Consider the following 27,411-nt stretch of genomic DNA (forward strand, 5'->3'; position numbering starts at 1 on the left):
TTATTTTATTTTGACCTATCCTTACTCATGCACACGTGTCTTACATATTTTTCGTAACTTTCACTCTGTCTGCTTATTTCACAGTGATATTACACTAGTATAAGTTGCATCTAATTTATATTACCAACTCTGATAGAACCCATAAATTTATGGAATCAATCCATATTTTACATAAACATTTAGCATATATTTTTTGAAAAGAATACATTTTTAACTTATGATAAATTATGATAGCCATAATGGAAAGAAAAAATAAGTTGAAAAATTTTGTCTTTTTCTCTATAAAAATAGGGTCTCATTTTGTTTTTTATGATCCACTAATATATCGCAATAGATGCATGTATATAACAAAAATTATTTTGCTTCCCTTTTTTTAATTCAAGATATATAGCTATACATGCATATTATTTTACGAACTTTTTCAAAATAATAAAATAAACATAAGTGTCTATACATTATTTATCTCATAATATATCCATAAAATAAGAAGCATCGTAAAAATGTAATTTAAAAAATGTATTAATTTAATTTTTTAACAGTTCCAAACTATAAAAATAACCTAAGCACTTCTCAATTTTTTATATAAAAAATATAGACAAGTGTAAAAAAAAAACGATGAATCGCACATTTGAGAAAAGATACACATGTGCAATGTAGTTATATATGATTTAATAAAACTGGTTTTAAATTATTAATTATAAAATGGAAAAATAAATAAAAAGTGTAAATAGGAATTTATATATTTTTTCTCCCTTTGTCATTATCTATCTATATTTTCTCTACGTTTTTAAATCCAAAATTTATTAAATAAAATTCGCATACATAAATAAAGCGCGATGCTACAATATATTTAGTAGACTTCTATTTTTATCATAGCTTAGATAACTATCCATATAATGATGTAAACATGTGTGCACGATACAAAAAAGAAACAAATTCGAAACGTAAAATTCAAAGTAAAAACATACAAATGAAAATAAGAATCTCTTCTTAAATGAGGAAGCCAATTTTAATAGTCTGTTTATTTTTTTTATATTTTTTTTTATATATATTCGCAAAAAAAAATGACATAAATTATGGAGATATAATTATTGAAAAGCCATATTGCTCCTTCAAATTTTTAGAAAAAAATATTTTAGATGATAAGACAAAATGGTGTAGTAATATTTTTAATATATGGAAATGCAAAAATGTTATAAATAAAAAAAAAAATTATAAAAATGCGGAAAGTATATTTAAAATAGGTCGTTATAATAATGATAGTTCAAAATTCGTGAAAATACTTTCCAACAGATTTTATAGCCTTTTTTACGAATTTGTTTATGCAAAATCTATAAAATATCCATCTTATATCAATTCTATTTGGTTAGAATTGCATCTACCAAATGTGGGCAAACAAATAGATGAATGGAAAACGGACCACAAAAAAAATGGGATCAATTTTTGTGAGGATCTGCATCTGAGTAATACACTTGGGGATGACTATTACAGTTTTAGAAAAATGCGAAGATTAGATGAGTTTGGTGGTGGCACTGAAGATGATGATGATGATGAAGAAGAAGAAGAAGAAGAAGAAGAAGAAACAGTTGTAAGCCCAAGTCCAGATGCAGGCCCAATTGCAAGCCCAGATGAAGCTCCAGAATCAGAAGAAGAATTGGAAGAGATAGAGAACGATATAAACGTCGACCAAATAAATGACAAATTCGAGCTAACTATCGATAAAAGCGTATTTGAAGAAGGAAGGAAAGGAAATTTTACAGGAGACAATACAAACAATGATTATGTATGTGATTTTAGAAAACATATAAAAGTAAGTGAATCTAAAGAAACAGAAAAGGTGTGCGAATTAAATATAGTAAAGCCAATAGCAAATATAAACATAATATGTCCAACAAAAGATTCAGGGCATGGCGAATTTGAAAATATAACATATTTTCCTAAAAGGGCTCCATATATTGTTTTAGTAAAAACTAAAAATCCAGAAAATGAAAGTAAAATAAAATTTAAAGAAAAAAAAATATCTGATTTATTATATGGTACTATTATACCTAAAACACATAATGGAAAAAAAAATAATTTTAATCGAGGATCTATAAGATTTATATTACCTACAATTGTTGTTAAACCTACAACTTTTTATATAATATGTGATAATTCAAAATCCCAAAAAGATGCATTAAAAGGAAAAAAAGGGATAGCAAAAATATCTGTTATGCCTTATGGGAGTATTGAAAAAGGATGTAACTACAGTAAAAACAAAAATCACTTGTTCGGAATAAATATCAATATTGAAGAGAAAGAAAAACAAATAGATGATACTGAAAATGTGATAGACAATAGTGGAAAAGGAAATATGCCATGTTTTTTTCAATTAAATGCAGGAGAAGCAGGAGGTATTATTTTTCCTGAAAATTATAAATCTAGTACATGCTTTGAAGAAGTAATAGAATATAATCCTAATAAAAAATGGGATCGAAATAAAAAAGAAATAAATGAATTAATAAATGGTGCTATAATATATAAAAGTGATATAAATTATAAATATTTTAATGCTAAATATATTGGTATACCTACTAGCTATAGAAAATCGTTGCATATTTTTTGTACAATTACAACAACAGATAATAAATCTCATATGGTGTATCTAAGTATTAATCAAGAGATAAATATGTCTGCTTTTGATTTATTTGAATCTTTTATACGATTAAATAAAATGACAGAAGTAGCTCAAAAAGTGGGGCAAAAAAATGAATACATGTGTGATTTTACAAACAGATTAGATGCAACAAATGATAATAATGAAAATGTTAAGAAAGTTATTATATGCAGAAAAAAATTAAAAGAATTTGATATATTTAGATTAAAATGTGATTTTAATAAAACAAAAAATAAAAATATTGAAATGATTCCAGGTTCAATAAAGGAAAAACACCATGTACTTAAGTTAGACTTAGATGTACAATTATTACTTTTAAAATTGTATATGAAATTAAATTCGAGATTATATAGACATATACATGAATATCCACCTTTCCTAATTTTTCCGCTAAATATAATTAGCCAATTAGAATTGAAAAAAAATATAATATTTAAAAATCATAAATATGAAAAATATTTTACTGAAGCATCTAATAAAGATGGCTTATTAGTAAATTTATTAACATACTTAAAATCATCAGATGTATTACCTATGAATACAGAAATTGAATCCATAAATATAGATGTAAATGATTCAGATCAAAATGTTGTAGATATCTCATTTCAAGTACCAGCATATATATATAATGACAATCCATACTATTTTGTTTTTGGCTGTAATAATACAAATGATAATGGCAAAATTGGTATCGTTGAATTAATTATTTCAAAAAATGAAGAAATTATAAAAGGCTGTAATTTTCATTCTGATGCTCTAGAACACTTTTCAAATAATGTAAAACCTGGTGAGGAAGGATGTAAAATAGATGCATATCCAAATGATATTATCGGTTTTAATTGTCAAAAAAACCAATATTCTATTTCATACGCGGTCAACCTAGATGCAGATACAGATACAGATGTAGATTTAGAGAATGTGAAGGTTGAGCCGGATGATTGTTTTGATTCTATAAATATAGATACTACTAAAAATTATTTAGTGAATGTATTACCAGGTGTCCAAACATACCGTAGCAAGTCAAGAAGTATGCCAAGGTATTTTAAAGTACCATATCATAACAATGAATTAGATGTTACATTTGGCTGTTCATGTTCAATGGGTTCTAAAACCTATAAAATATCAGTAACTGTGAAAGCTTTAAATGATAAAGGCCCGAAAGAATATGAAAAAAGTGAAATAAAAAGTATCCCGTCAATAGTAGATGATGATATATATGCTTGCCCTCATAATCGAGCTATAGATGCAAAATTAATAAAATGGAATAATGAAGATACTGAAATTATAGATAGTTGTAAAATAGATGTAAACAGATTCCGCTCATATGCTCAATTAGCATGTCCAAGCAATAATTTTTCTATGCATAGTAATATTCAACTAACTTACAATATATCAAAACCCAATAAAATAGATGAATATAAAACATTTGATGAATCTGAATTATATAAGCTAATTCCCCATTCAGAAATACTTGTAGATGTAATGGAATCAAGTAATGATATAAATGTAGATACTTATAACGTGTATCTATTTTTTCCTTATTATATTAAAGATGATTATGAAATTAATGTTGTTTGTGATAATACTCATACGAAATATGAAAACAAAAGAGGAGGGAAATATATATATAATATTAAAATTCCTAAAAGACAAAATAAAGTTAAAGGATGTAATTTCAATGCAAATATAAAATCTGAAATGTTTGAAAATGGAGAAATCATAAAAATTGATGAAAATACTAATACATGCAAAATAGATGTAAAACCAAAAGATGTAATAGCTTTTGAATGTCCACCTGAAACTGTCAAAATTACTAATTGTTTTAAAGATGCTATAATAGATAATAAATTAGTTAATTTATCAACAGTTTTACAATTAAATAATAATATATCTTCATGGACTTATGGGCATAAAACAAGTTATCTAGAGATTCCTCCAGTTATTGGTATAGATGCACCATTAACTTGCATCTGTGTTGGTTTCAAAAAAGATTATGATATAGAATCTGTATTGAGTCCCAAGTTTTTAAATGAAATATATAAAAAGCTAGGAATTGTAAATACCATTTATACAAATCCAATAGTGTCTTCTAAATCAATTAAGTATAATAGTAAACTTTTTGAAAAATATAAAGAAAATAAGATAGGTAAAATTTTTGATTGTATGAAAAATACAAAAATAACTGAACCCGATTCAAATCCACAAAATATTATAGAAAGCTTTTTTATAGAAAATTTTGATAAATATACATCTAATATAAAACAAGATGAATATTATTTAGATAAATATTCATTATTAAATGGATATGATGTTTGGGAAAATACATATGACAATGCTTTAGAAGAAAGTATTATAAAAGATATAGAATCATTTGAAAAAACTGATTTTAAAATATATACATTAGAAGTTAACTTAAAACCGTCAAAATTAATTAAACCGATTCAACTTACAGATGATAAATATGTTTGTGATTTTTCAAAAAATAATTTAATTGTTCCACAAAATGAAATGGAAAATACACCAAAAGATATAAGCTGTTATACTATATTATCACCATTAGATACTTTATATGTTAAATGCCCAACAATCAAATCAAAATATTCGGAAGCCGAACGGGCGATGGAGGATGAAGATGATGAATATGAAAAGGAGGTTATAGAACTAATTGATCGACTAGATGTGCCAGAAACCGATTCAGATGTAGAAACTGATCCCAATGTGCTTCTAGACAAAGAAACATACACAAAGTACTTTAGCAGCCTTACACTGAAACCAAAATCGTTCTTTAGTTCAGTGACAAATTATTCACATGAAGTAGAAGAAAATGCTGAGGCTGTATTAAAAGGATCTATATTTACAGAAATGAAAGTTTTAAAAAAAAGTAATCCATATATATCCTATGCATCTATAATTATACCACCATATATTGAATCAAATGATATATTAAAAGTAGAATGTGATAATACAGGATATAAAGAAGGTGGAAATATTGCTGGATATAATGGAATTACATATATCGAACTATCTAGTCATAATTACAAAATAAAAGGATGTGATTTTACCCAGCATGAAAGTACAATTTTAACAAAAGGAACAAACGCACTAGAAAATGATGACACATGTAATATCAAAGTATATACTAATGAACCTTTTGGTATAATGTGTGCTCCTAATTATACTTTAGAACCTAAAAATTGTTTTTATAAAGTTTATGATAAAACAAATAATATTAAAGATTTTAAAGAATTAATACCAGGTGCAACTATTTTATCGTTAACAAATTCAAAACAAGAAGTTGCATATGCAAAAGTACCAACTGATTATGCATATAAATTAAAATTTTCATGTAAATGTAAAGGAAAATTTGATAAAGAAAAAACTGTAAATATACTACTTAATAATGACGAAATGGAATATGATGATTTAAATATTGTAGATTCAGTAAAAGCTAATAATACAAACTTATGTAACTTTTTTGAAAATAATGAATTATCTCTTCTTAATGCATCTGATAAAATTGTCCTATGTAAAATAAATCCAGATTTATTTTCAGAAGTTATTGTACTACTTCCAATATTAGGTGAAGAAAATTCTGAACAGTCAGAATATAAAAAATATAATACAACACCAGAATTAGAGATTGATAATGATCTAAAATTTATTGGAGATAACAAAAAGAGCCATCCATTATCTTCTATATTAAAAGGAGTAATAGGAAATAGAATATTTAACTTTGAAAAAATAAAACAAACAGTTGATGGACAAACTAAAGGTATAGGATTTTCTTTTTTTGTACCTCCTGTTTTAGAAAATATTAATTTAAAATTCCAAATTAATGAAAAGACAGATGTAGAATCTGTTTTGAAACCAAAAGGGTTAGTATATATATTTATTAAAAAAAATGTTGATCCAAATATATTAAAGGTATGTGATTTTACATCAGGAAAAACAAATTTAATTGGAAATAATATTCATGATTTAGAAAAAAAATGTAATATAAATATAAAAGGAGGTGACATATTTGGAATCATCTGTCCAAGAGGGTTTACTATTTTTCCTAAAGGATGCTTTAGTAGTGTTATGTTAGAATATTATAACAATTCTAACAGTGAAAAAGATGAAAATATTATGAATATAAAAAATTATATAAATTCTGTTCAGGAAATTATATATAATCCAAAACCAAAAGAAATTAAAGAACTATTAGATGAAGGATATAATGATTTAGAACATATGGAAAATTTTTCAAATTTTTCAAATATTACAGAAATCTTAAAATTTAAAAATTATAATATGGGGAATATGAAATGGGATTATAATAAATATGATTCTTCATCTTATGCACAAGTTCCAGAATCATTTGATACAGCTTTAAAATTTTCATGTAGTTGTTACAATCCTCAAAATGAAATATCTGGACTTATGACAGTCCAATCAGAAAATCTAAATTTAGATACTAAACCAATAGAACAAACAATATATGAAAATAATATTATTTTACCATACAAAAATAAAGTAAATAAAAATCTAGAATTTGATTTTATAGATACAAATAATACATGCAATAATAATGATGAATATTTTTATAAACCTGATAATATTATTGAAAAGTCTAATCATTATTTATGTGATTATTCAGATGAAAATTTTTTTAATTTTATTGGAGACAAAAAAATAAAAAGAAATGTTTGTAAAATAAATGCAAATAAATTTGATATTATAACTATTAAATGTCCATACATAAAAAATGATAATCCACAAAAAGTAGAAAAAGAACAAGATGATTCTACTAACAACGAAAACAAAATAATCATACATTTTGATGATATGGAATATGTTACATATTTCAATGAAAAAGATAAAACAATTTCTTTAAGAGATATTTATTTAAAAAATTATTATGGACGAACAGAAGAAGAATTCAATGAATTAAATATATTATCAATAAATCCAGACAATAGTAATATTTATTATCCTAAAAATATATTAAACGATGTTATAATAAATAATAAAATTGTAAAATTACAAACTGCATTACCTGGACTTATTTTTTTAAATAGTAAGACAGAAGATAATGATGAAAACAATCAACTACAAACTGATGGTACATCTACATTTATAATACCACCATTTATAAAAAATGATTTTCATTTTCAAATTATTTGTGGAAAATATATAACAGAAAATTCGAAGGATTATATATCTCTTGGAGTTGTGAATATAAATATATCAGCTAATTTAAATCAAATAAATGGATGTGATTTTGTTAATCCAGAAAATAGTAGTGATTCTATTTTTATTCATAAGAAAAATGAAAAAAATAATTTAATATGTGAAATTGATTTAGTGCCTAATAGAATAGTAGGAATAAATTGTCCTAATAAAAAATTAAAACCAGAAAATTGTTTTAGTCAGATGTATTATATTAAAGAATCTGAATTTGATGGTTCTATGGAATTATTCAATGATTCTACAAATAAAGTTAACATAACAAGTCTTATAAAAAATACGGTGTCTATAAATAATATAGAAAGAAGTAACAATACATACTCCTATTTAATATTACCAAAATATATAGATTTAGATGCGAATATGGATCGAATATTTATTTGCACATGTGATAATAAATATATTGCAAAAATAAAAGCTGATCCTGAATCTATAAAAGCAGAAAATAAACATAGAAATGAAACGAGATCTTGTGAATATGATTATGTTAACAAAATAGCTAGATGCAACATTATGGAAGGAATGGAAACTAATGTCTCTGATATAAATTCAACCGTTATAACATATAATGTTAATTTATCTAGATGGGATAGATTAATAATTAAATATCCTACATCTAACAAATTTCAATTTGAAAGCAGTTTTGTGAACCCATTTAATTTAAAAGAAAAAGTTTTATATAATAATATGCCAACATATATTGATGATATATTACCAGGAGCTATCATATATAATAAATATGATTCACGAACAAAATTAATTGAATATACATTAAGAATCCCACCATATATTCCTAAACATATACAATTTGCAATCGAATTTAATAATAGATATACACTAGCAAATTATAATGAAGAAAAGGTACAAGGGAATATTGCTTATATTAATGTAAATGTGAATCAAGGTTATAAAGAAATAAGTGGTTGTGATTTTACAGGAAAATATTCGAACTTGTTTACTAAATCATTTAATTCTATAACAAATGGAACTGAAGAATGTACAATACATATCACAACTAATAATAAATTTGCTGGATTTGCATGCCCAAGTAATTATATTGTAAAACCAAATAATTGTTTTGCTAATATTTATGATAATAAAGATTCACAAAAAGTTAAAAAACTATCTGAAATTGCAAACAATGCAGAATATGATTATATAAAATATAATTCTAAAGGTTACACACTTTCATATGTTACATTCAATAATGAAAATAAAGAACAAAATATTTCATGCCAATGCGTTGGAGAAAATTCTACCTATACTATTAATATTATCTTTGAACCTTTCTCACCACGCCAACCTATGAGCATACTACGTCCATTCATAAAATATGTCCAATTAAAGCCAGACACATTCAGTAAATATTTAAGACGAAGCCAATGAGCTAAATCACAAAGGGCTCATGATTTAATATAAATTATAATCAAACTATACTAACATTACTATATAAGAAAATTCCGCATTTCAGAGAAAAATTTATACTAAACTGTGCATGGGCATAATAATGCGCTAGCGAAATTGTCCACATTTTAAGCGACAAACAGTTATAGCTTATTTTTTATTATTATATTTTTTAATTTTTTTTTTTTTTTATTATTTTTTTGGTTCATTTTTTTAATTTACTTTTTAAACCTCTTTTAAGGCACATTCCTCCTGTAAAACACTTAATACATGATTTCGTTTTTTTCACTTGGTTTTTAAAAGCCATTGTGCAACATTATGATATTTAAATAAAATTTGGTTTAACTTAAAAGTGGTACAACTAGCGAAAAAAAATTTAGCTAGCCATGTAAAAAAAAAAAAAGTTGTCATAATTTTTTTTTAGCTACCAAGACATTTATTTTTTTCAAAAAATGTTTTACCAAAATTGGCCCCATATTTTTGGTATATTGCACATAAAATAATATTAAGTGAATAAGTTGGTTAGTTATTAATAAGCTATACATTTTGTGTGCAAAATAAATGAAAAGAAAAGTATATGAATTGCGGATATTTAAGCATATAAATTTTCCCTTACTGCCAAACACCACCATTAAAAAGAGAGGGCTTATAAAAATGTGGTGTAATAAAGACGGTAATAATAATAAAAAATGCAAAATAAAATAATGAAATAATGAAATAATAAAATAGAATAATAAAACAAAATGCACCAAGGTAGTATCAATATGGATATTCCATTCCTATGTAAAACATTGGCATTGTCACACCCAAAATAAATTATATGTGCACATTTTATATATTGCTTTCAAATAAAAAGAAAAACAAACAAACGAATAGGCACACAGATACATATGTACCTAAGTATATCGGGAGCGAATATAATTATTAGCTAGCTTACGAACTAAACATTTAATGTCATAATATTTTTCATCAGTTAAATAATCAAGTGTGGATTTAGAAATGAAATCAAAATCATCAGTATTTCGACTATCTATATTAATATCTCCTATATATGGCACATTAAATCGAAAATATGTATTTTCTTTTTCAGAAAGCCAATGTAATACTTCTCTATGTGTATCGTTAGCTCGTGTTAATAAATGAGTTGAGTTAATTAATATTTCAAAGGTAGATGCAGTTTTGGTACTATCATTACCCGATTTAGTCAATTTCATAGGGGAATGTCCAGTTCCAATAGATACTAAGGTATCTAAATCATCATGTATAAAATTTGGTAAAGCTTTATTATTTAATCTTGCACATTCTTCTAATGCAATTAATGCTGGGTTACTTGCTTTTAATGCACCATCAACTAAATGGATTTCTGGCTTTATATTAAAGCCATATTTTCTAAAATCATCTTCATTTGGACCTTTTAAATATGTCGGAGCAGATGCTGTTGCCCATGCAGCTAGCCATAATGGCATTTGGTTTAACCCTGCATATGATTCCCCATTTATAGCATTATATTTTTGTGTATAATTTCTTAATAAAAATAATTTATATGGATTATGTTTCACATCTGTTGCTGTCACAAAGCAATATAAATTTTTATGTGAAGCTAGAAACTTATTTCCAATATGCTCCATAAATAAATTTTTCACATTATTAATATCATATCCTTCGAAAAATATGCCTGATATTATATTCCTATTTCCTTCAAATGTTTTTTCCATAATATGAGGTAATAAGATTGAAATATCTTGTAAAGAATAACCTCCCAATAACCCTAAGCTTATCAATCCTCCGGCACTTGTTCCGCAAACCATATCAAAACAATCTATTAAATTTACAGTATCATTTCCAAGCTCTTTTCTCAACTCATTTTCAATTCGAGTCAAAACGATAAGTGATGATGTTGCCAAAACCCCTCCACTGTCAAGAGATAAAATAGATACTCTGCAAAGGAAAAAATAAAAATATATATTCATATTTTACCAGCATATACGTGCATTATTTTTTATTTTATTTTTTTTTTGACGTACGGTCTCCTAAATGGGACATAGGGATCATCAGGAATTTTGTTATTCTTGCCACAGTAAAGCAAAGAGTATTTACACATAATGCACATTCCTAGAGCCATATGAGTACGAACAGATATTTCTAAGTATGTATCTGCATCTTTACTATATAAATATATATGTTTTTTTGCATTGGATGAGACTCTAATTTTATTTTCATTATTAAAAGTGCATCTGAATGTTTCTATATTATTATGATGATCATGATATAATCTAGAACTATATCTACTTTTCATCATAGGATTGGGATTATAATTTGAATTTTTATTTTTTAATTTAGTTTTATTACTAATCATACTATTACTTTTTCCTCTCATAATATCTGGAGCTTTTTCATCAAGCATATCTTCAGATTCTTCATAAGTATATTTATACATATCATTCATATTATCACTTGCATCTGAAAATGAATTCATTTCTTCTGCTATACTTTTATTATTATCTTCATTTGGGCTTTGTTTACTTTTTCCAAAATTAGATACTCGATCATTGTTTGTATTTTCTCTTTCTTTCCCTTCTGCATTTGCTAAATCATTTTTTGGTATCAATTTGTAACTCAGTTCTATTTGTATTTTTGAGAAGCCGAAATATATGGTATCCCATTTTCCCTACAAAAAATAAATTATCAATCATGTGAAAATTGCATGAACACCGAAATTGCCAGCTTAGTAGCAACCTAATGAATTAACATGGAAAACGAGAGAGAAGAAACATCATAAAAGGCAAAGAACCCGTTTCAGAGAAAATTGGTCACTATATGGAAGCGCAAGAACAATATGTACACACCAACTTATTACAACAACATATGTATAAGTACATAATAGTGAATGAAATAGAAATATCTATGCATTGTTTATAAGCATGTCTTACATCATTGTTATTCTCCAAGGCGATACAATAAAATCCTGGTTTTCTCAACTTGATTGTGTGTTTATTTTCGGATAATTCGCCTTCGAATAATTTAAGTGTATATTTTTTATCAACGGGAAATATAATCATATCATCCCAAGCTACACTAGCATTTTTGTCATGCTCTGAAGGTTTTATATTATCATTATGAAAATAATTATTTAATATTGTAGAATTTTCTGCTCTAAGTTTACTATATTCATTTTCTCCGTGTTTTAAATAGGCATCATCTGTATAGACTACACTCTTTTTTTTTTTTTCTTTTTCATATTTATCATCATTTTCGTTATCACTTAAATTGGAGGTAAATAAATCTGAATACATGTAGATATTCCCGTCTTCTCCATTGTTCATTCTCTTTTCCTTCCTCATACCATTAAATTTGGAAAAATTAATACGTTTTTAAAAAAAAAATAATAAAGAAAGACGATTTTCTTTACTCTTAAGGGATATTATATATGGACCTTTTGTAGGATGAATAAGTGGCATATTCAATGGTGTTTTTTTTTGGTTTTTTTTATTTTTTTTTTTCTTCAAAATATTTCACTTAAAAAAATCAACAAAAATGAAATATTATGCTTTTTTAATAAATTTTTAGGGGTATTATTAAAAAAAAATTAAGAAGGAACAAAAAGATATACAGGTATTATCATATGTTTGTGTAGGTAATTACATATATATATTAATTAATTCATAAAATTTACATATACTAGTTTTCAAAAATTAAATTAATATAAAAAAGAGAAAATAAATCATTCAAAAAATGAAATGAAAAGGGGGAATAAAACTAATATAGCATTATTATGTGATAAGGCGGCAAAAATCGAAGTCGTACTAAATGGAATAGTGTTATATATAAATATAAGGAATGCCAAAATTCAAAAATTTTAAAAGGGAAATAAGCGGATATTAATAAATATAAAATACAAATATATTCTCGAAATAATTCAATAAAACTGAAAAATTCGAATTTTCAAATTATAATAGGTTTTATATTTTGATCTATGTTATGTATATAGATATGCATAACATCGTAAACAATCATTTTAATTTTCTATACCATGTGTGTGGTTCATTCATATAATAATGAGATAATAAAAAATGAAAATATTATAAGGTCATGGAAAATTATAATTAAAAAAAAATTTTGTAGTTATAAATTTTTATTTTTAAAAAATATATGGTATACATACTGGTTCAATTAAAATAAGTTTGTATATAATTTACAAAATAAAAATACTTGGAGAATTCTAAACAGTATTATAAGTTAAAAAAAATGCAAATTATGATACCAATTAACTATAAAAAAATAGAATGTTAAAGAGAAAAAGTCTATTCCTTATTTTGTTCAAAGTATAAAAATGAAATAAACAAATTAAAATAAGAAAATAAATGGTGGGGGTAAAAAAAAATCAGCACTTATTATACGAAAGCGGATAAATAGTATGAAAAAAATAAAAATATGAAAACACATTATATAGGTATTATAATTAAAATAACAACCATTTGCTTCCTTTGTGTGATTATATATTCACATAAACACACAGACATATGGTGTTTTCCATTTTGTTTGGTCCACTTTTTGTGGGTACTACAGATATAATAAAATTATTCATATCCATATATTTTAAAAAAAAACAATTTTGAATATTTGTTTATTTGTTAATATATATCACAACAACGGTTTCATTAACTTGGTAAGGTAGCTGTTCCTGGCTTATCTTTTGCGATATATTTTTTTAAAGTGTTTTTTATTTCACATCCTAAAGACCTGCAAGCGCCTTCAGCATAGCCAATAACCTTGAAAGGCAAAAATTAAGGACAAACAAATCAGTTTAAAATGGGCTCATTATTCATTTGTAAAAATATTAATAAATAAATATAAGTATTAACTACACACAAAGATATAGATTTTTTTAAGTCGATTTAATTTATGCATTGTTCATATTTTATTCTTACTTCTGCTAATGTTTTATTATTAAAGAAACTTCCAAATCCATGAAAAAAACAAACAGTCCTCAGGTTTAGGCATATTCCTAATGTTATGGTATTCATTTCGTATTTACTTCGGTAATATTTCTCCTCCTTCAAAAAGAAAAAATATATAATTATTTCAATGCCTCTTACTTATTGCATACTAATGGTATTACTGTTTTTTGATTAGTAAAAATATATATTCTACACATTCAGGGGAAAAAACAATATGAACAGTATGAATAATATATGAAACACATTTTGGTCTTACCAATCTATCCAAGTCAACAAGATGAAAAACTCTCTTGGTATTGGGGCAAATTATCGAATTCTGAAAGTTAAATAAATTATGATTTTAGACAGAAATGAGTAAAATAAAAAAAAAAATATATTACCATCAATATAAATGAATAAATATGTAGAATATTATTTTTTTATTACTATGGTTATAGATATAATCATGTCACGCATTTGTATTTGTGCCTTGACCAGGGCAAGCGAAATACATGTTAATGCGGCACTCAAGCATCCTTAAAAAATATAAAAAATTTCCATATGTATTTCTTGAAAAATAATAAGCATATTAAAATTGTGGGCATATTTAAAAGTACAACCATGTTATGCACACACATATATATATCGGAAAAATAAACATGGATATAAGTATTTTTATTGTTTTGCGTTACCACCATCATTTTGAATTATTAAACATTTTATGGTTATGGAACATTGTGGATATTTTTCTAAAATAATAATATTTGATATGCATTCTATTAGTAAATTCTTTATATCTTCATCACTCTATAAAAAATTGGACATGAAAATAAAATGAAATTAAAAAAAAAAAAAAATATGGAATAAAGCCATAAATGTTCATAATAAATTTAAAAAATATATGAACGTTCATGTAAAATTGATATAAAAAAAAACCTTATCGCTAGCTTCAGAAATGTCCATATTAAGATTTTTTACTTCAAGTAAAACTTTTCCCTTATCATATGTTGTATTTTTTGAATCCGGTTTTGGGCCATATCTTACAAAAGTGAAAATAAATGGGCAATTAATGCGTTTTGTTCATATGTTATATATTGTATATATATAAGACTTAACAGAATAGTACATAAATAAATGTACTAGTAAAATATTTTTTTTAAAACAAAACAGGAATAGTAAACAATTTAAGCACTTACATTAGGCATAGGATTTTTGTGTTGCCTAAGGAATAAAAGCATGAAGCGTCTGAATATCCATTTTCCCCTAATTTTATAACTAAAAAGAATAAAAAATATACAGTATAAATGGTTATTTTGTAATGGTATGAAAATATAGCTATATTGTGTTCATGCAATTTTTATGTATTTATAAATAGTTACACATATCCCTAATTTCATTGTTCTTGCGATTATTTATCCGTTTAAAGTTTCCATTTTTCTGAAATTCTTCATCACATTTCTCAATTTTACTTTTAAAATTAAAATGGGGTAGTGGCGCTCTATAATGAGACATGGTTTTTATAAAAATCACCGAGTGATTATCTGTTTGTTCGTTTTTTCTTTCGATTTAATGTTTATATAATATTATAAATATTAAGTAAAATCACAGTTACGCTAGCTCTTTAAAATGTTCGATTTAATGTAAAGCTTGCATTTTGATTATATTAACTTCAAAAAAATAAAAAAAATAGATAGAAAAATAAAGATATTATATTTTTTTTAATATATTTGGGAGCTGTGATCAAAGATATCAAATAAATATCCACCATGAAAATGCATATTAAATGAATAAGAATATTCAAAAGGTTGTAATAAATAAACAAATATATATATAGTATATAATCCAATATGGTATCATAAATAATATCTAATTAAATTTGCTTCCCTAATTATAGTGCTTCCCAATTACGACATTTGCCACAATAATTATTCCTTTTTCAAAATGTATATATTATTTTAATAATTATTTATTTAATTCATTTTTCAATAAGTAAAAAAAAATAAATACCTTCCTACTTTAAAGTTATTATTTAATTATTTTTAAATATTGTAAAATAGTTTGGAGAATTCATATATTTTTCTCCATACAATAATTCATCATAAGTTAAATTATATCCATATTTATATACACATATATATGTATTGTTTGTCCATGCTATTTTTTTATTTCACATATTTTCGTGAAACGTGATATAATTTTTTTTTTTATAATTATTATAGATTTTTTCAAATAATAGCTTTTCTTTTTAAAGAATGAAATATGGCACAATCAAGTCATATGTATATTATGTGGTTCTTTTATGTTACGGCATGATTATATCAAAAATAGTCGAAGCAAATAAATACATAAACAAAAGAGGAAATGAATCAGGGTTGTTTATTAGTTCATTAATTTTTGATAATAAGAATGGCTATAGCAAAGTTGAAAAAAAAAAAAAATTCAAAGTGCACGTCTACAATGGAATACGAATAGGGCAAGGATATGATATTCATCAAATAAAAGTAAAAACCGAAAATGATGACAATAAAATACATGAAATTAAAGAGCATAATACCCAAAATTTTAAAACATTAACTATAGGAGGAGTTAAAATAAATAATATTTATGTCCTGTCTCATAGTGATGGTGATATAATATATCATGCTTTGGTTGATTCAATTTTGGGGGCTGCAGGTTCATGTGATCTAGGTACTTTATTCCCAGATAAGTCAGATAAATATAAAAATAAAAATTCGGCATCATTTTTAAGATATGCAAGAATGGTATTATATAAAAAAGGATATACTATCGGAAATATCGACATTAATATTATAGCCGAAGTCCCAAAAATAAATAATATCAGACATGAAATTATACGAAATATATCACAAATTTTGAACATTTCTGAATCACAAATTAACATAAAAGGTATGTTTTTTGAGAAAATATTTCACACACATTTTACAATCTTATTTATGCATGTATGTACATGTATATTTCGTATTTTTCTGATTTGTTCAGGTAAAACTCATGAAAAATTGGGAGTAATCGGAGAAAAAAAAGCAATTGAATGTTTCGCCAATGTTTTGCTAATTCCTAAAAGTTGATACCTTTGTGCTTGAAAGTTTAATTCGAGCAAATAAAAAAATATAAAATAATAAACGAAAAAAAACAAGCCATTTTATTACACCCAAATTATGTGAATTAATTTGGCATCCTAGTTATCATCATGCGAGCAATATTGCAAAATTGCATACCTATGTGAAAAAAAAAAGTGGAAAATAATTTTTAATTTATTTTACTGCCTATTATGATTATTTTTTTTGTATATTTAAGTTTTTTTATGAATTTATTATAAATTTGTTGAATTTTTTTTTGTTACTCTCCATAGTTGCTCCAATCGGTGCTCCTTTTGTTCATCTCGTCGACGATGCTTTTATCAATTCCGCAACTGGCAAAATAAAAAAAGAAAAAATAAAAAAAAATAATAAAGCATATTATTATCTTAATTGCCTAAAAATAAGTGTGGACTATTTTCAAATTAATGAGAAAATATATGGGCAGTACCAGACTGGGGATTTTAGACACCTCAATGCAATTACAGAAAATGGAAAATAATTTAACACGTCTTTAGATGGTTTTGAAAAATCAAAATGTAAATCTCCTAAGCATCTTCTATAATTTGCATCCCCTTTAAAACAAACAAATGAACTTTCTTTCATCTCCTCTAATAATGTCTTTGGCATTATCCAATATGGAAGGGGCAAGTTCCAGTATACATTATCCTATTATATAAAATGAAGGGAATAAAAATAGTGAGCAAATTTAACAATTTGATATATGCATAAAATTGGGTTTTGTTTCTTACCTGTACTTTCCATTTATTCGAGTCAATTAATTGTTTCCAATTTTTTGCCATAAATACTGAGTTGGGATACTACGCAAAAATTAAAAAAATAAAAAACAAAAAATGAATAACACAATTACAACATATTTATAGAAAAGCTCATATCATGTATAGATATGGATGAGTCAAAACTGTTGCCGAATTACGCAGAAATAGGGTAGTACCCCTTTGAAATTATCACATAAAATTACAAAATGTATTAAATGCTTATGTGCTGATATGTATGACATGTGCATATAAATATGAATTAGCTAGCTGAATTATTTCATTGTTTAACCTGTTCATCACTAGATAGAATGTCAAGGGTGTACTTAATATCTTTCGTCATATTGTCCGAAACAAATAAAGGAAACTTTTTTGTATGAATATATATTTCATCGAAATATTGATAAATAAAATATAGAAAGCATAAATCGCATATAAGCTCTATCCCCATATTGTCCAACACGATATCGAATCGTTTGTTTTTCTAAAAAGTGGGAAAAAGGAAATCAAATAAATTAGTCAAATGCATGAGGATATACAAACGATGACCCAATAATAGATTCGCAAACGGGTAACACATTTTAATTTTTATATTTTTTACAAACCTTAGACACCATGTCCTTGTAAACACGACTTATATCGTTATCTAATATGTTTTCCAAATAAAATGAATTATAAAGGTGATCAATATTTTTAGTATCAAAAGAGAACTTTTTCTGTTTTAGTGATTTTTTTTTTATATCATTTTCATTATTTTGATTTTCTTCATTTTGATTTTTCGATGCATTCCAACTAAGATCAAACTGATTTGACCATAAAGAGAAAAAGAAAAAAATTGAAAAAATTTTAACTTGATCATTTGGATTATTATTATACATTTCAATTAAATTTTTTGAACATTTACATATTTCTTCAATTAAGTCTTTATTATGAATTATTGATTTTTTTTTTTCGTAAAAGAAAAAATCATAATTTGTTTTTTCAAAATCGTATACACAATTTAAATATCGATAAAAATAATATTCATTAAAAAGCCAAGTATTATTTAAAATTTTTATTTCCCTTTTAATAAAATCAGATAATAAAAAATTCCAAAATTTATTGTCTATATTACATTCTAACATTTCATAAGTACATTTATCACTATTTATAAGCAAATTATTTAATTTCTCCAAACTTTCTTCGATATTTTTATTCTGTCCATATTCTGAATTTTCTTCTCTTACTCTCTTTAATATTGTTTCAGGAATACGTCGTATGATTGTATCGTTTTCCTAATAAAAATTGAAAAAAGGAATAACATACAAAATAAGAAATGAAAAATCAAAAGAAAATGGTACTACCATTTCATAAGTACAACAACAACAATAGTAATGACAAAATAGCTATATTAGCAATGATGTCGTTTTTTCATTTTGCTCCATCTTGAGCAAGCTCGATGGGGAGACAATCTATGTATGTTTCTATGGCCCTTTATCCATAAAATAATTTTTTTTTATTTATATTTTCTGCACACCATTGAATTAGCCTTCTCGCATGTTAAGGGACCAGGCAGTTTTTCTTTTTCATCTTTGAGGTATACATATTCTTCTTTAAAATTTTCATAAAACGTACGGAAATCCATTTTCAATATGATATAAATTTTTTTTTCGTAATAAAAATGTATAAAGGTAAAATTTATTTTTTTATTTTATTTTCCTAACACAGAAGCAGTTATAAGTGACTCATAATATGAGAAGTCAAAATATTTTATAAAAAAAAAATCGAATATTCTTTGAAATAATAAATATGATAAAAATATTTTTTATGTGAATATTTTTATTTATTGCAGAATTTCCCAATTATATAAAAGTAGCGATAAAAAAGGTAAAGTACTTGAAAACCCGAGTCAGAAAAAATTGTACCAGCATATATTCGATTAAATGTGGCAAACACAAAATATTCATATATGTATATAAATATGCATCTATTCATGCTCTTATTTTGATAGCTTTTATCACATTATATTTATGACTCGTAAAAGCGAAAACACGAAATGATGTTATATATTATTAAAAGGCGGGCAAGTTAAAATAAGGGGAAAAACGCATCAAAAAATTTGTGTAAGCAGATATAATTTTAAAATTATGTACACATGAAAAGGGGGTCTTGCAAATAAACCATTATATATTCACATTACTAATATAGTAAAAATGTGAAATAATAATATGTGGATAAATGGGTACATCGAATTATCAAAAATGAGATGTAGCATATATCCACTATTAAAAAATAAGCAAAATAGGAAAACATAAATAAAATGCGTGCAGAAAAATATGCAAAATTCGCTAGTTACATTCATGCCTTTGTCTTTTTATGGTCATATAAATTCTTTATATTTTTAACGTCAATATAAGGAACCCCATATGGGTATGTAACTCCAACATTGTACTGTCTATGTATAGTACCTTTCGATATATCAGCTGAAGTTAATAAGGAATTATTTAATGTTACATGATTTTTTAAAATATAAGCTTCTTTTAAATTTATACAATTCATATGTGGTATATAATTAAAGGGGGGATAAAACATGGCTGATGGGTATATACTATTTTGGTGTATATTATTTATAGTATTATAATTTGGATTGTTTAATTCTTCAAATGTTACAGATTTATATCCTGGTAATAAGCTGGGAGTTGGTTCACTTAAATTGATATAAGAACTTTTTTTATTTTCCTCAGAAAATATATCATTAGTTGGATCATATATTCCTTTTATAAAATGGGGAATGATTGTTTCATATGTACGCATATTTGTTTTACCTAAATTAAATTCATCTTCTATCATTTTTTCATTTCTATCTTGTTTATTTTTATTAGTTGTTTGTGTATTATCGCTTGTTACTGAATTTTTAAAATTTTCTTGATCAACTTCGTCATTTAAATTTCCATTTTTTGCATGTCCATTTTGTATATTTTCTTTTATTTCATCTGTTTTTTGCATAGACTCATCTTGGCCACTTTCTGTATGTGTCTTTATTTCATTTGAGGTGTCTTCATTTGTTATTGTCTCATCATGTTCACCATTTTCTGCAATTTGTTTATTATCCATATTAGGTTCCATTCCTTCTATATTATTTTTTTTTAATGTTTTTTCGGTTTGTGTTAATAATTTTTCGGGTTGTGATAATATTTTTCCGTGTTTATAATTTTTTTTTGTGTTTGAGGTAATATTTATATTTGAAGAAATTATATTATTTTTTTTTAAATTAAAACTTTTTGATATATTTTTTGAAGTGCTTTTTTTTTTATCAATTGGTTCGTTAGTTAAATCACCGTTTCTTTTTATTACCTTGCCGTTCATGTCATTTTTCATTTTTTTTTTTTTTTTGTTTTTTTTTTCGGAACTTTTCGAGCTATTATCATTATTTAATGTATTTTTGTAGCCTGATTTACTTGAAGTGCTAGATTTGCTGGATGCCAATTTATTTATAATAGACGTATTTGTGAGTGCCTTACTTATGAGTGTGCTACTTGCAAATGATTTGTTCGAATTATACCTATTGCTATAGCTATTTTTTTCTGATTTTTCCTTTTCTTCATTAATTAAATTTCCATTAAGCTTAAAGCTATTTCCATTTCCTAATGCCCTGAGAGACGTACCACTAGCCATTTTTCCATTCGATTTTTCCCCCGTAATTATTGCACCTTTCATTTTCCTCATTTCCAAATTTTTTTTTTTATATTTATGCATAACATTATCTCCATTTTTTGACAAATGCGTCATACCAAGTCCACTACTACTACTACTACTATTACTGTTGGACGAGGTATTATTCTTTATTTTAATACTTAACTTCATTTTGACGAATTTTTTGTATATATTTGTGCATTATTTAATCCTTCGCTTGATGTTGCTCCCTTTTCACATTCGTACGAACATGCTAGTACATGCAAATATGAAGTAGATAGCTATATATGTGTGTGTGTAATTTTTCCTTTAACCACACACATACAACGTTAGTAAAGATAATTAAAAAAAATGTTTTATGTAATTTATTGAAAAGAAAACACAAATGTGTAAGTGTAAAATAATACAAGCATATTTAAAAGTTGGACTTCCTTTTTTATGTATACACTAGTTTGATATAGTAAGGAAATTAAAGAGATGATTGTGTTTAAAGTAATGAATAGGAATGAATATATGTATGTATAACTATGCATGTAACAAGCACACACCGAATTACATTTAAATGGAAAACTATTTTAAATGGGGCAAATTATTAAAAATAAATTGTAAAGCATATAAATAATAATGTAATTTTTTTCACAAGTATATTATTATTGGTAAAATTATTTTTATTTTTTATTCTTAAGCGTTCATAAATATTTTCCATGTCATTATATTTGAATATTTTTACAAAATGAATGTAAACAAATATAGAACGAATGAGTTTACAACTAGCAATAATAATTAGAACAACAAATTATTTTTGTCTTGTTAGTTAGACAAGAAAAAATAAATCATATAAATATACAATATAAAATGAAAAACACATAATAAAATAAAGTTGTACTAATCTACATAAAAATATGTTTAGAATTAAAAAAAAAAATATATTTTTTAATATCATTCTTTAGGTATTTCAGTTATAATTGAAGGGAATCTATTTAAATATTTTAAGTACATTCTAACTCCAAAATAAGCAGAATTATTTATATGAGAAATTTTTAATATTTTTTAAATTAAGAACATAAGTTTTTTCAAAGGGTATTACTTTTTTACAAATACATTTTCTATTCATCTATTCCTTCGAAAGTAATATGAACAATATGAATATTATAAAAAAGGTTTATCATAATTTACTATTATCTTACAAGCTTGATCTGTGTTAAGGTTATAAATAAAATTGGATTCAAAATGATAATTTGTTTTTTTAAAAAAGCTGTTTTAAAAAATAGGCATATATAGACCCAAACAAAAACAACAAATATCAAAAAAAAAAACATAAAAAATTAACACAAAATAATTAAAAAAAATTTAAAGAATTTCATTCTGTTCATATTTATAAATAATGGTTGTGAGAAACTAAACAATTTTTAATTAAATAAGTGTAAAAAAAAAGAAATAAAAATAAACAAAAATTATGTACAACATATCATATTTCGTTTTTTTTTATTTTTTTCTTTTTTGCTTGAATTTCCAAATTCATAAAAATATGAAAGAATATTGAAATGTCGTATTTTGGTTAGGGGTTTCGAAGGTAATAAACTGAAATTGACAGAATACTTTTTGTTAATAAGCATATTTTCAAATGTCTATAAAAAAAGAAAAGTATATTCCATAATGAATGTACATATTTTCGTATAGGGTTCCGAATAAAATAGGTGTCACATTTTTTATGAATTACCTTTGTAAACATAGGGAATAAAAATATAAGAAAGAAAATAAATATCCAAACTGAAATGGCAAAAATAATCCATCCGTAATGAATATCATGTATTTTCATTCTTAATTCTTTACTATAAAAAACACCATCAGCAAATTCAATGAAAGCTGATAATAAAATAGATGTTCCGATATATTTTATACAAATAGACCACATCATAGATATATTTCCTATTATTGCATTTCCACTTATTATTCTTTGAATCTCTTTTCTTAAGCACTCGATGTTTCCTAGATACAGTATGTACAGTATCTCCTAAAAGGTGGGAAGTAAATAATGGGTTAGCATAATCTTAAGCGTGCACAAAATAGAATGGCATCTTAAACAGGCACAAATAAAATGCCATCTTAAACGGGCACAAAATAGAATGCCATTCTAAACGGTTTGTTTTATCGTCCTTTTTCGCTTTTACCTTATACGTTAGACTGTTGTATATGTACCTTTGATGGCCCCTCATGTCATTTATTTGCGATTTTAAAACAGCAATAGAAATGCATGTACTAAACAAGAAAATTACAAGTCGGACAATATATAATATATATGCATGGTAAGGTAAGTAGTTAAATATAATACTGAAAAAAACGTTCAAAGCCCAGTAAGTAATATTGAATGTCAGCACGCCTGCCCAATAAAAAAGGGTTAGAAAAAGTTAGAAAAAGTTAGAAAAAATTAGAAAAAATTAAATTTGTATATACACTTACAAACGTTGAAAAACTTACTTCTCGAAGTTAGATGCTTGTATTGATGCTCAATATTATATAGCCACCCTAAAGCAATGCATATCAAAAGTGCAACTAAAATTCTTCCATTATCCGAAATTGTAAATGATAAAAACCAAATAATGTCTTTTGAATTTTTTGTAGATATAAAAAACGAAAAAACAAAAAATAATAATGTAAACATTAAAACAAATGTTTTTTTACTAAAATTTTTGCTGAATTTGAAATCTTTCATAGATATAATAAAAACTTCTCGTTGAATGGCAAGTGTAGCACATGATAATATTGTATATGATCCATAGTACAGCATACATAATGTTTTCTATGAAGGGGAAAATAGAAACAAAATGAAAAATATATGTGTTGCTAATCCTATTGACACTCATTTTCCAAGCATGGATAGTAACATATTCAATCGGGCTTTCATTTCGTTGCTTTTTTTATCAACATTTTTACCTCTGTCCTTTGAAGGTTTGCAAAGCCAACAGGGAAAAGAATAAACGAACAATGCTTTCTCGAAAATTCAAGAATCTCAACAAAAGTGGAGTTCATTATTTTGGATGTGAACCCAATAATTGCCACTGCACCGAAAGGGGAAGTAAATCGGAAAATTACGTGAAAAATGCCGTGAAAATGACGTAAAAAATGCGGCGAAAATTTTTCGTACCTGCTGAAAAAAACACGAGGATGGAGATGACAGAATTTCCAATGACAATCGCTTGTCCATCGAAAGCCAAATTCGATCCAATTCTGCAAAAGAAAATAAAACGGATGAAAATACAATTGAAACTATAAAATTTGGAAAATATGTTTTTTCTTTTCTTTATTTTCAAATATTATATACCTAGTTTTTGTAGCAAGCGAAGAATAAATACCCATTCCAATTGACATCTCATAAAGGGCATACATCATACATTGAGACCATATGGATGAATAAGTATAAAGATACGAAAATTTCCACATTTCTATAAAAGGTAATGCATATAGCGTATGTATAAAGCGTATCGTATGAGATGGGCATGCGCATACACGGGGAAGTATGAAACTTACTTAGAATGTAGACGTAGGCCTCCATGACACTACTTAAATTGAAAAGAGCTATAAATTTTGTGATTGATAAAAAGCCTAGAAGTAAAAGGACAAGGGCAACTGAAAAGGCAAAATTTGTCATACCAAGTAATTGGAAAAATGTAGTTAACAAATTGCAAAATAATAAAAATAGAAAAGTATCTTTATCGATATAGGAATCTGAATTTGAAAAAATATTAATGGAATTTTTTTTTTTATTTAAATTTAATAAAAATGTATATTTGCCATTATTTGGAAAAAATTTATCATGGTATATTAAAAAAGCTTTTCCTATATTATTAGGTACACAAGAAGAAATAGATTTTGAAAATAGGCATAAGGGTCTATATTTTAAACAAGTAATTGCATCATTTTTGATTTTTGTACAAAAATCGACTTCATTTGGAGTTAATTTCCAAGGCAAATCATGTTTAAATGAGTTTATCAAATATATAAAATATTCTGCTGCTGTCCTATAGGTATGAATACAACTACTTAACAAGCATAAAAATAAAGCTACAAACCCAATAGATGCACATGGCTTTAATAATTTGTAAAATATAAAAGGTGATGAGCTTCTAACTAATTGTCCACTGTACAATTCAAACATTAAAATTGGATGACATACAAATATATAACATAATGTATAAGGTAATAAAAATACAACACCATGCCATGTTGTCATCAATAACCATATTGTTTCAATATTTCCAACTCCTATAGATATTGCTAATCCCAACAAAAATAAGGAAATTCGTTCAAGCCAATAACCTCTATTTAATTGCATATCTAGCCATTTTAATAAACTTATATTTACATTTTTTAATGTTCTAGGGTTTTCAAATAAATCACTTAATTGAGATATCTGTTCAGGTGTATATCTTAATTTAACTAATGTTTCTAAAAAATTTGTTTCTTTTTCATCACTAAAACTGCCTGTATCTTCCATACTATGTAGTTCAAGTAAATCGTTTAATATATTAGTAGAACTTCCTTGATTCTGAATATTTTTTTGAATATGTCCACCCATACGAATATTATGTTTATCATTGGAATCAGCATTTTCATATATGATTTTATCTTTTTCTTCATAAAATAAATCTCCATATTTTTCAGCAAATTTCATAGCACGTTCTTTTTTACGTTCTTTATACAAATGTTCATATTCAATTCGTTTTTTTTTTAAATTATTTTTATTATCGTCATACTTGTTTGCATCTGTGTATTCGTTTATTTGGTTGTCATCGTTTGTTTCTTCAAATAAATCATCTTCATCATGGTCTCCAAAATATTCACCTTTTTTTAAATTCCTTTTAATATCTAAATATTCATCATTTCTATATGCATTTCTTATATAGGTATTTCGATTGTTATACAAAAGTAATGCTTCATTATAAATATTTTCTTGTTCATAACTTCTTGTATAGTTAGACTTTTTTACATAATTAATATATGCATTTATATTATTATAATTATGAATATTTGAACTTTTATAATATGTATTGGTTTCACTATAAGTCATTGCCTCATCATATAACACACTCCTTATTTTTTTCATGGATATATTTTCAGATTCCGTTAATTCATCATTTTTACCATTTTGATGGTTGTCAATATTTTCCTCGGAGTTTGAATTTTCTGCCTTCTCAAACCTGCATTTTATCCTTGGAAACATTTTTCCAAATTGTGTTAACTTTGACAGTTTCTATCAAATAGCCAGGTGTATATGTGTGTATATAAATAGTGAGGGTTTCGAATTTAGGGGCATATTTTCATTATATAAGGAAAAGGCATCCAATTGGACAACCCAACCAACTATTCTCACAATGTATGTGTGTATATATACAGTTTGAGATATATACACAACAATGATGCAAATATAATTTTTAAAAATGAGCACACACATACACATACGGTTGTATGTGCATAAACACAAATATCATAACAGTGAGAAAATCAAATAAAGAAAAAAAATAAATAAAAAAATAAAAAAAATATAGCCTAACAAAAACACACACACACTATTTTGTACACCTTTCAAAATAAAAAATATATATTATATATTTGCTATATAATAATATGAGGATAATATTTGA

The 27,411-nt window shown here is 25.2% G+C and overlaps 7 protein-coding genes across 7 annotated transcripts; 2 read left to right on the plus strand and 5 right to left on the minus strand.

Annotated features, from left to right (window-relative positions):
- Positions 1 to 994: 994 nt before the first annotated feature.
- On the plus strand, positions 995 to 9,271 carry PCHAS_0308300 (6-cysteine protein P230; the record flags this gene model as incomplete). The annotated part of the gene is made up of 1 exon (XM_734385.2): positions 995 to 9,271. One exon carries the CDS (start codon positions 995 to 997, stop codon positions 9,269 to 9,271), a length of 8,277 nt encoding a protein of 2,758 aa, XP_739478.2.
- A 914-nt stretch (positions 9,272 to 10,185) lies between these two features.
- On the minus strand, positions 10,186 to 12,630 carry PCHAS_0308400 (patatin-like phospholipase, putative; the record flags this gene model as incomplete). Its single annotated transcript, XM_016799708.1, has 3 exons — positions 10,186 to 11,227; positions 11,314 to 11,957; positions 12,220 to 12,630. 3 exons carry the CDS (start codon positions 12,628 to 12,630, stop codon positions 10,186 to 10,188), a joined length of 2,097 nt encoding a protein of 698 aa, XP_016653184.1.
- Positions 12,631 to 13,947: 1,317 nt separating this feature from the next.
- Positions 13,948 to 15,738, minus strand: PCHAS_0308500 (exosome complex component MTR3, putative; the record flags this gene model as incomplete). The annotated part of the gene is made up of 8 exons (XM_016799714.1): positions 13,948 to 14,058; positions 14,218 to 14,343; positions 14,504 to 14,563; positions 14,674 to 14,762; positions 14,919 to 15,033; positions 15,163 to 15,265; positions 15,423 to 15,501; positions 15,606 to 15,738. 8 exons carry the CDS (start codon positions 15,736 to 15,738, stop codon positions 13,948 to 13,950), a joined length of 816 nt encoding a protein of 271 aa, XP_016653185.1.
- A 740-nt stretch (positions 15,739 to 16,478) lies between these two features.
- Positions 16,479 to 17,312, plus strand: PCHAS_0308600 (2C-methyl-D-erythritol 2,4-cyclodiphosphate synthase, putative; the record flags this gene model as incomplete). Its single annotated transcript, XM_736748.2, has 2 exons — positions 16,479 to 17,133; positions 17,227 to 17,312. The coding sequence occupies 2 exons, from the start codon at positions 16,479 to 16,481 to the stop codon at positions 17,310 to 17,312; spliced, it is 741 nt and encodes a 246-aa protein (XP_741841.2).
- A 110-nt stretch (positions 17,313 to 17,422) lies between these two features.
- On the minus strand, positions 17,423 to 19,721 carry PCHAS_0308700 (conserved protein, unknown function; the record flags this gene model as incomplete). Its single annotated transcript, XM_016799727.1, has 7 exons — positions 17,423 to 17,462; positions 17,588 to 17,656; positions 17,773 to 17,990; positions 18,074 to 18,142; positions 18,390 to 18,581; positions 18,703 to 19,371; positions 19,614 to 19,721. The coding sequence occupies 7 exons, from the start codon at positions 19,719 to 19,721 to the stop codon at positions 17,423 to 17,425; spliced, it is 1,365 nt and encodes a 454-aa protein (XP_016653186.1).
- A 713-nt stretch (positions 19,722 to 20,434) lies between these two features.
- Positions 20,435 to 21,940, minus strand: PCHAS_0308800 (conserved Plasmodium protein, unknown function; the record flags this gene model as incomplete). Its single annotated transcript, XM_740464.2, has 1 exon — positions 20,435 to 21,940. One exon carries the CDS (start codon positions 21,938 to 21,940, stop codon positions 20,435 to 20,437), a length of 1,506 nt encoding a protein of 501 aa, XP_745557.2.
- A 1,283-nt stretch (positions 21,941 to 23,223) lies between these two features.
- PCHAS_0308900 (transporter, putative) lies at positions 23,224 to 26,990 on the minus strand (the record flags this gene model as incomplete). Its single annotated transcript, XM_016799738.1, has 8 exons — positions 23,224 to 23,397; positions 23,490 to 23,783; positions 23,941 to 24,149; positions 24,248 to 24,569; positions 24,704 to 24,828; positions 24,915 to 24,997; positions 25,092 to 25,212; positions 25,298 to 26,990. The coding sequence occupies 8 exons, from the start codon at positions 26,988 to 26,990 to the stop codon at positions 23,224 to 23,226; spliced, it is 3,021 nt and encodes a 1,006-aa protein (XP_016653187.1).
- Positions 26,991 to 27,411: the final 421 nt, after the last annotated feature.

This window comes from Plasmodium chabaudi, assembly GCF_900002335.3.
Source record: "Plasmodium chabaudi chabaudi strain AS genome assembly, chromosome: 3".
NCBI classification, from domain to species: Eukaryota; Apicomplexa; class Aconoidasida; order Haemosporida; family Plasmodiidae; genus Plasmodium; species Plasmodium chabaudi.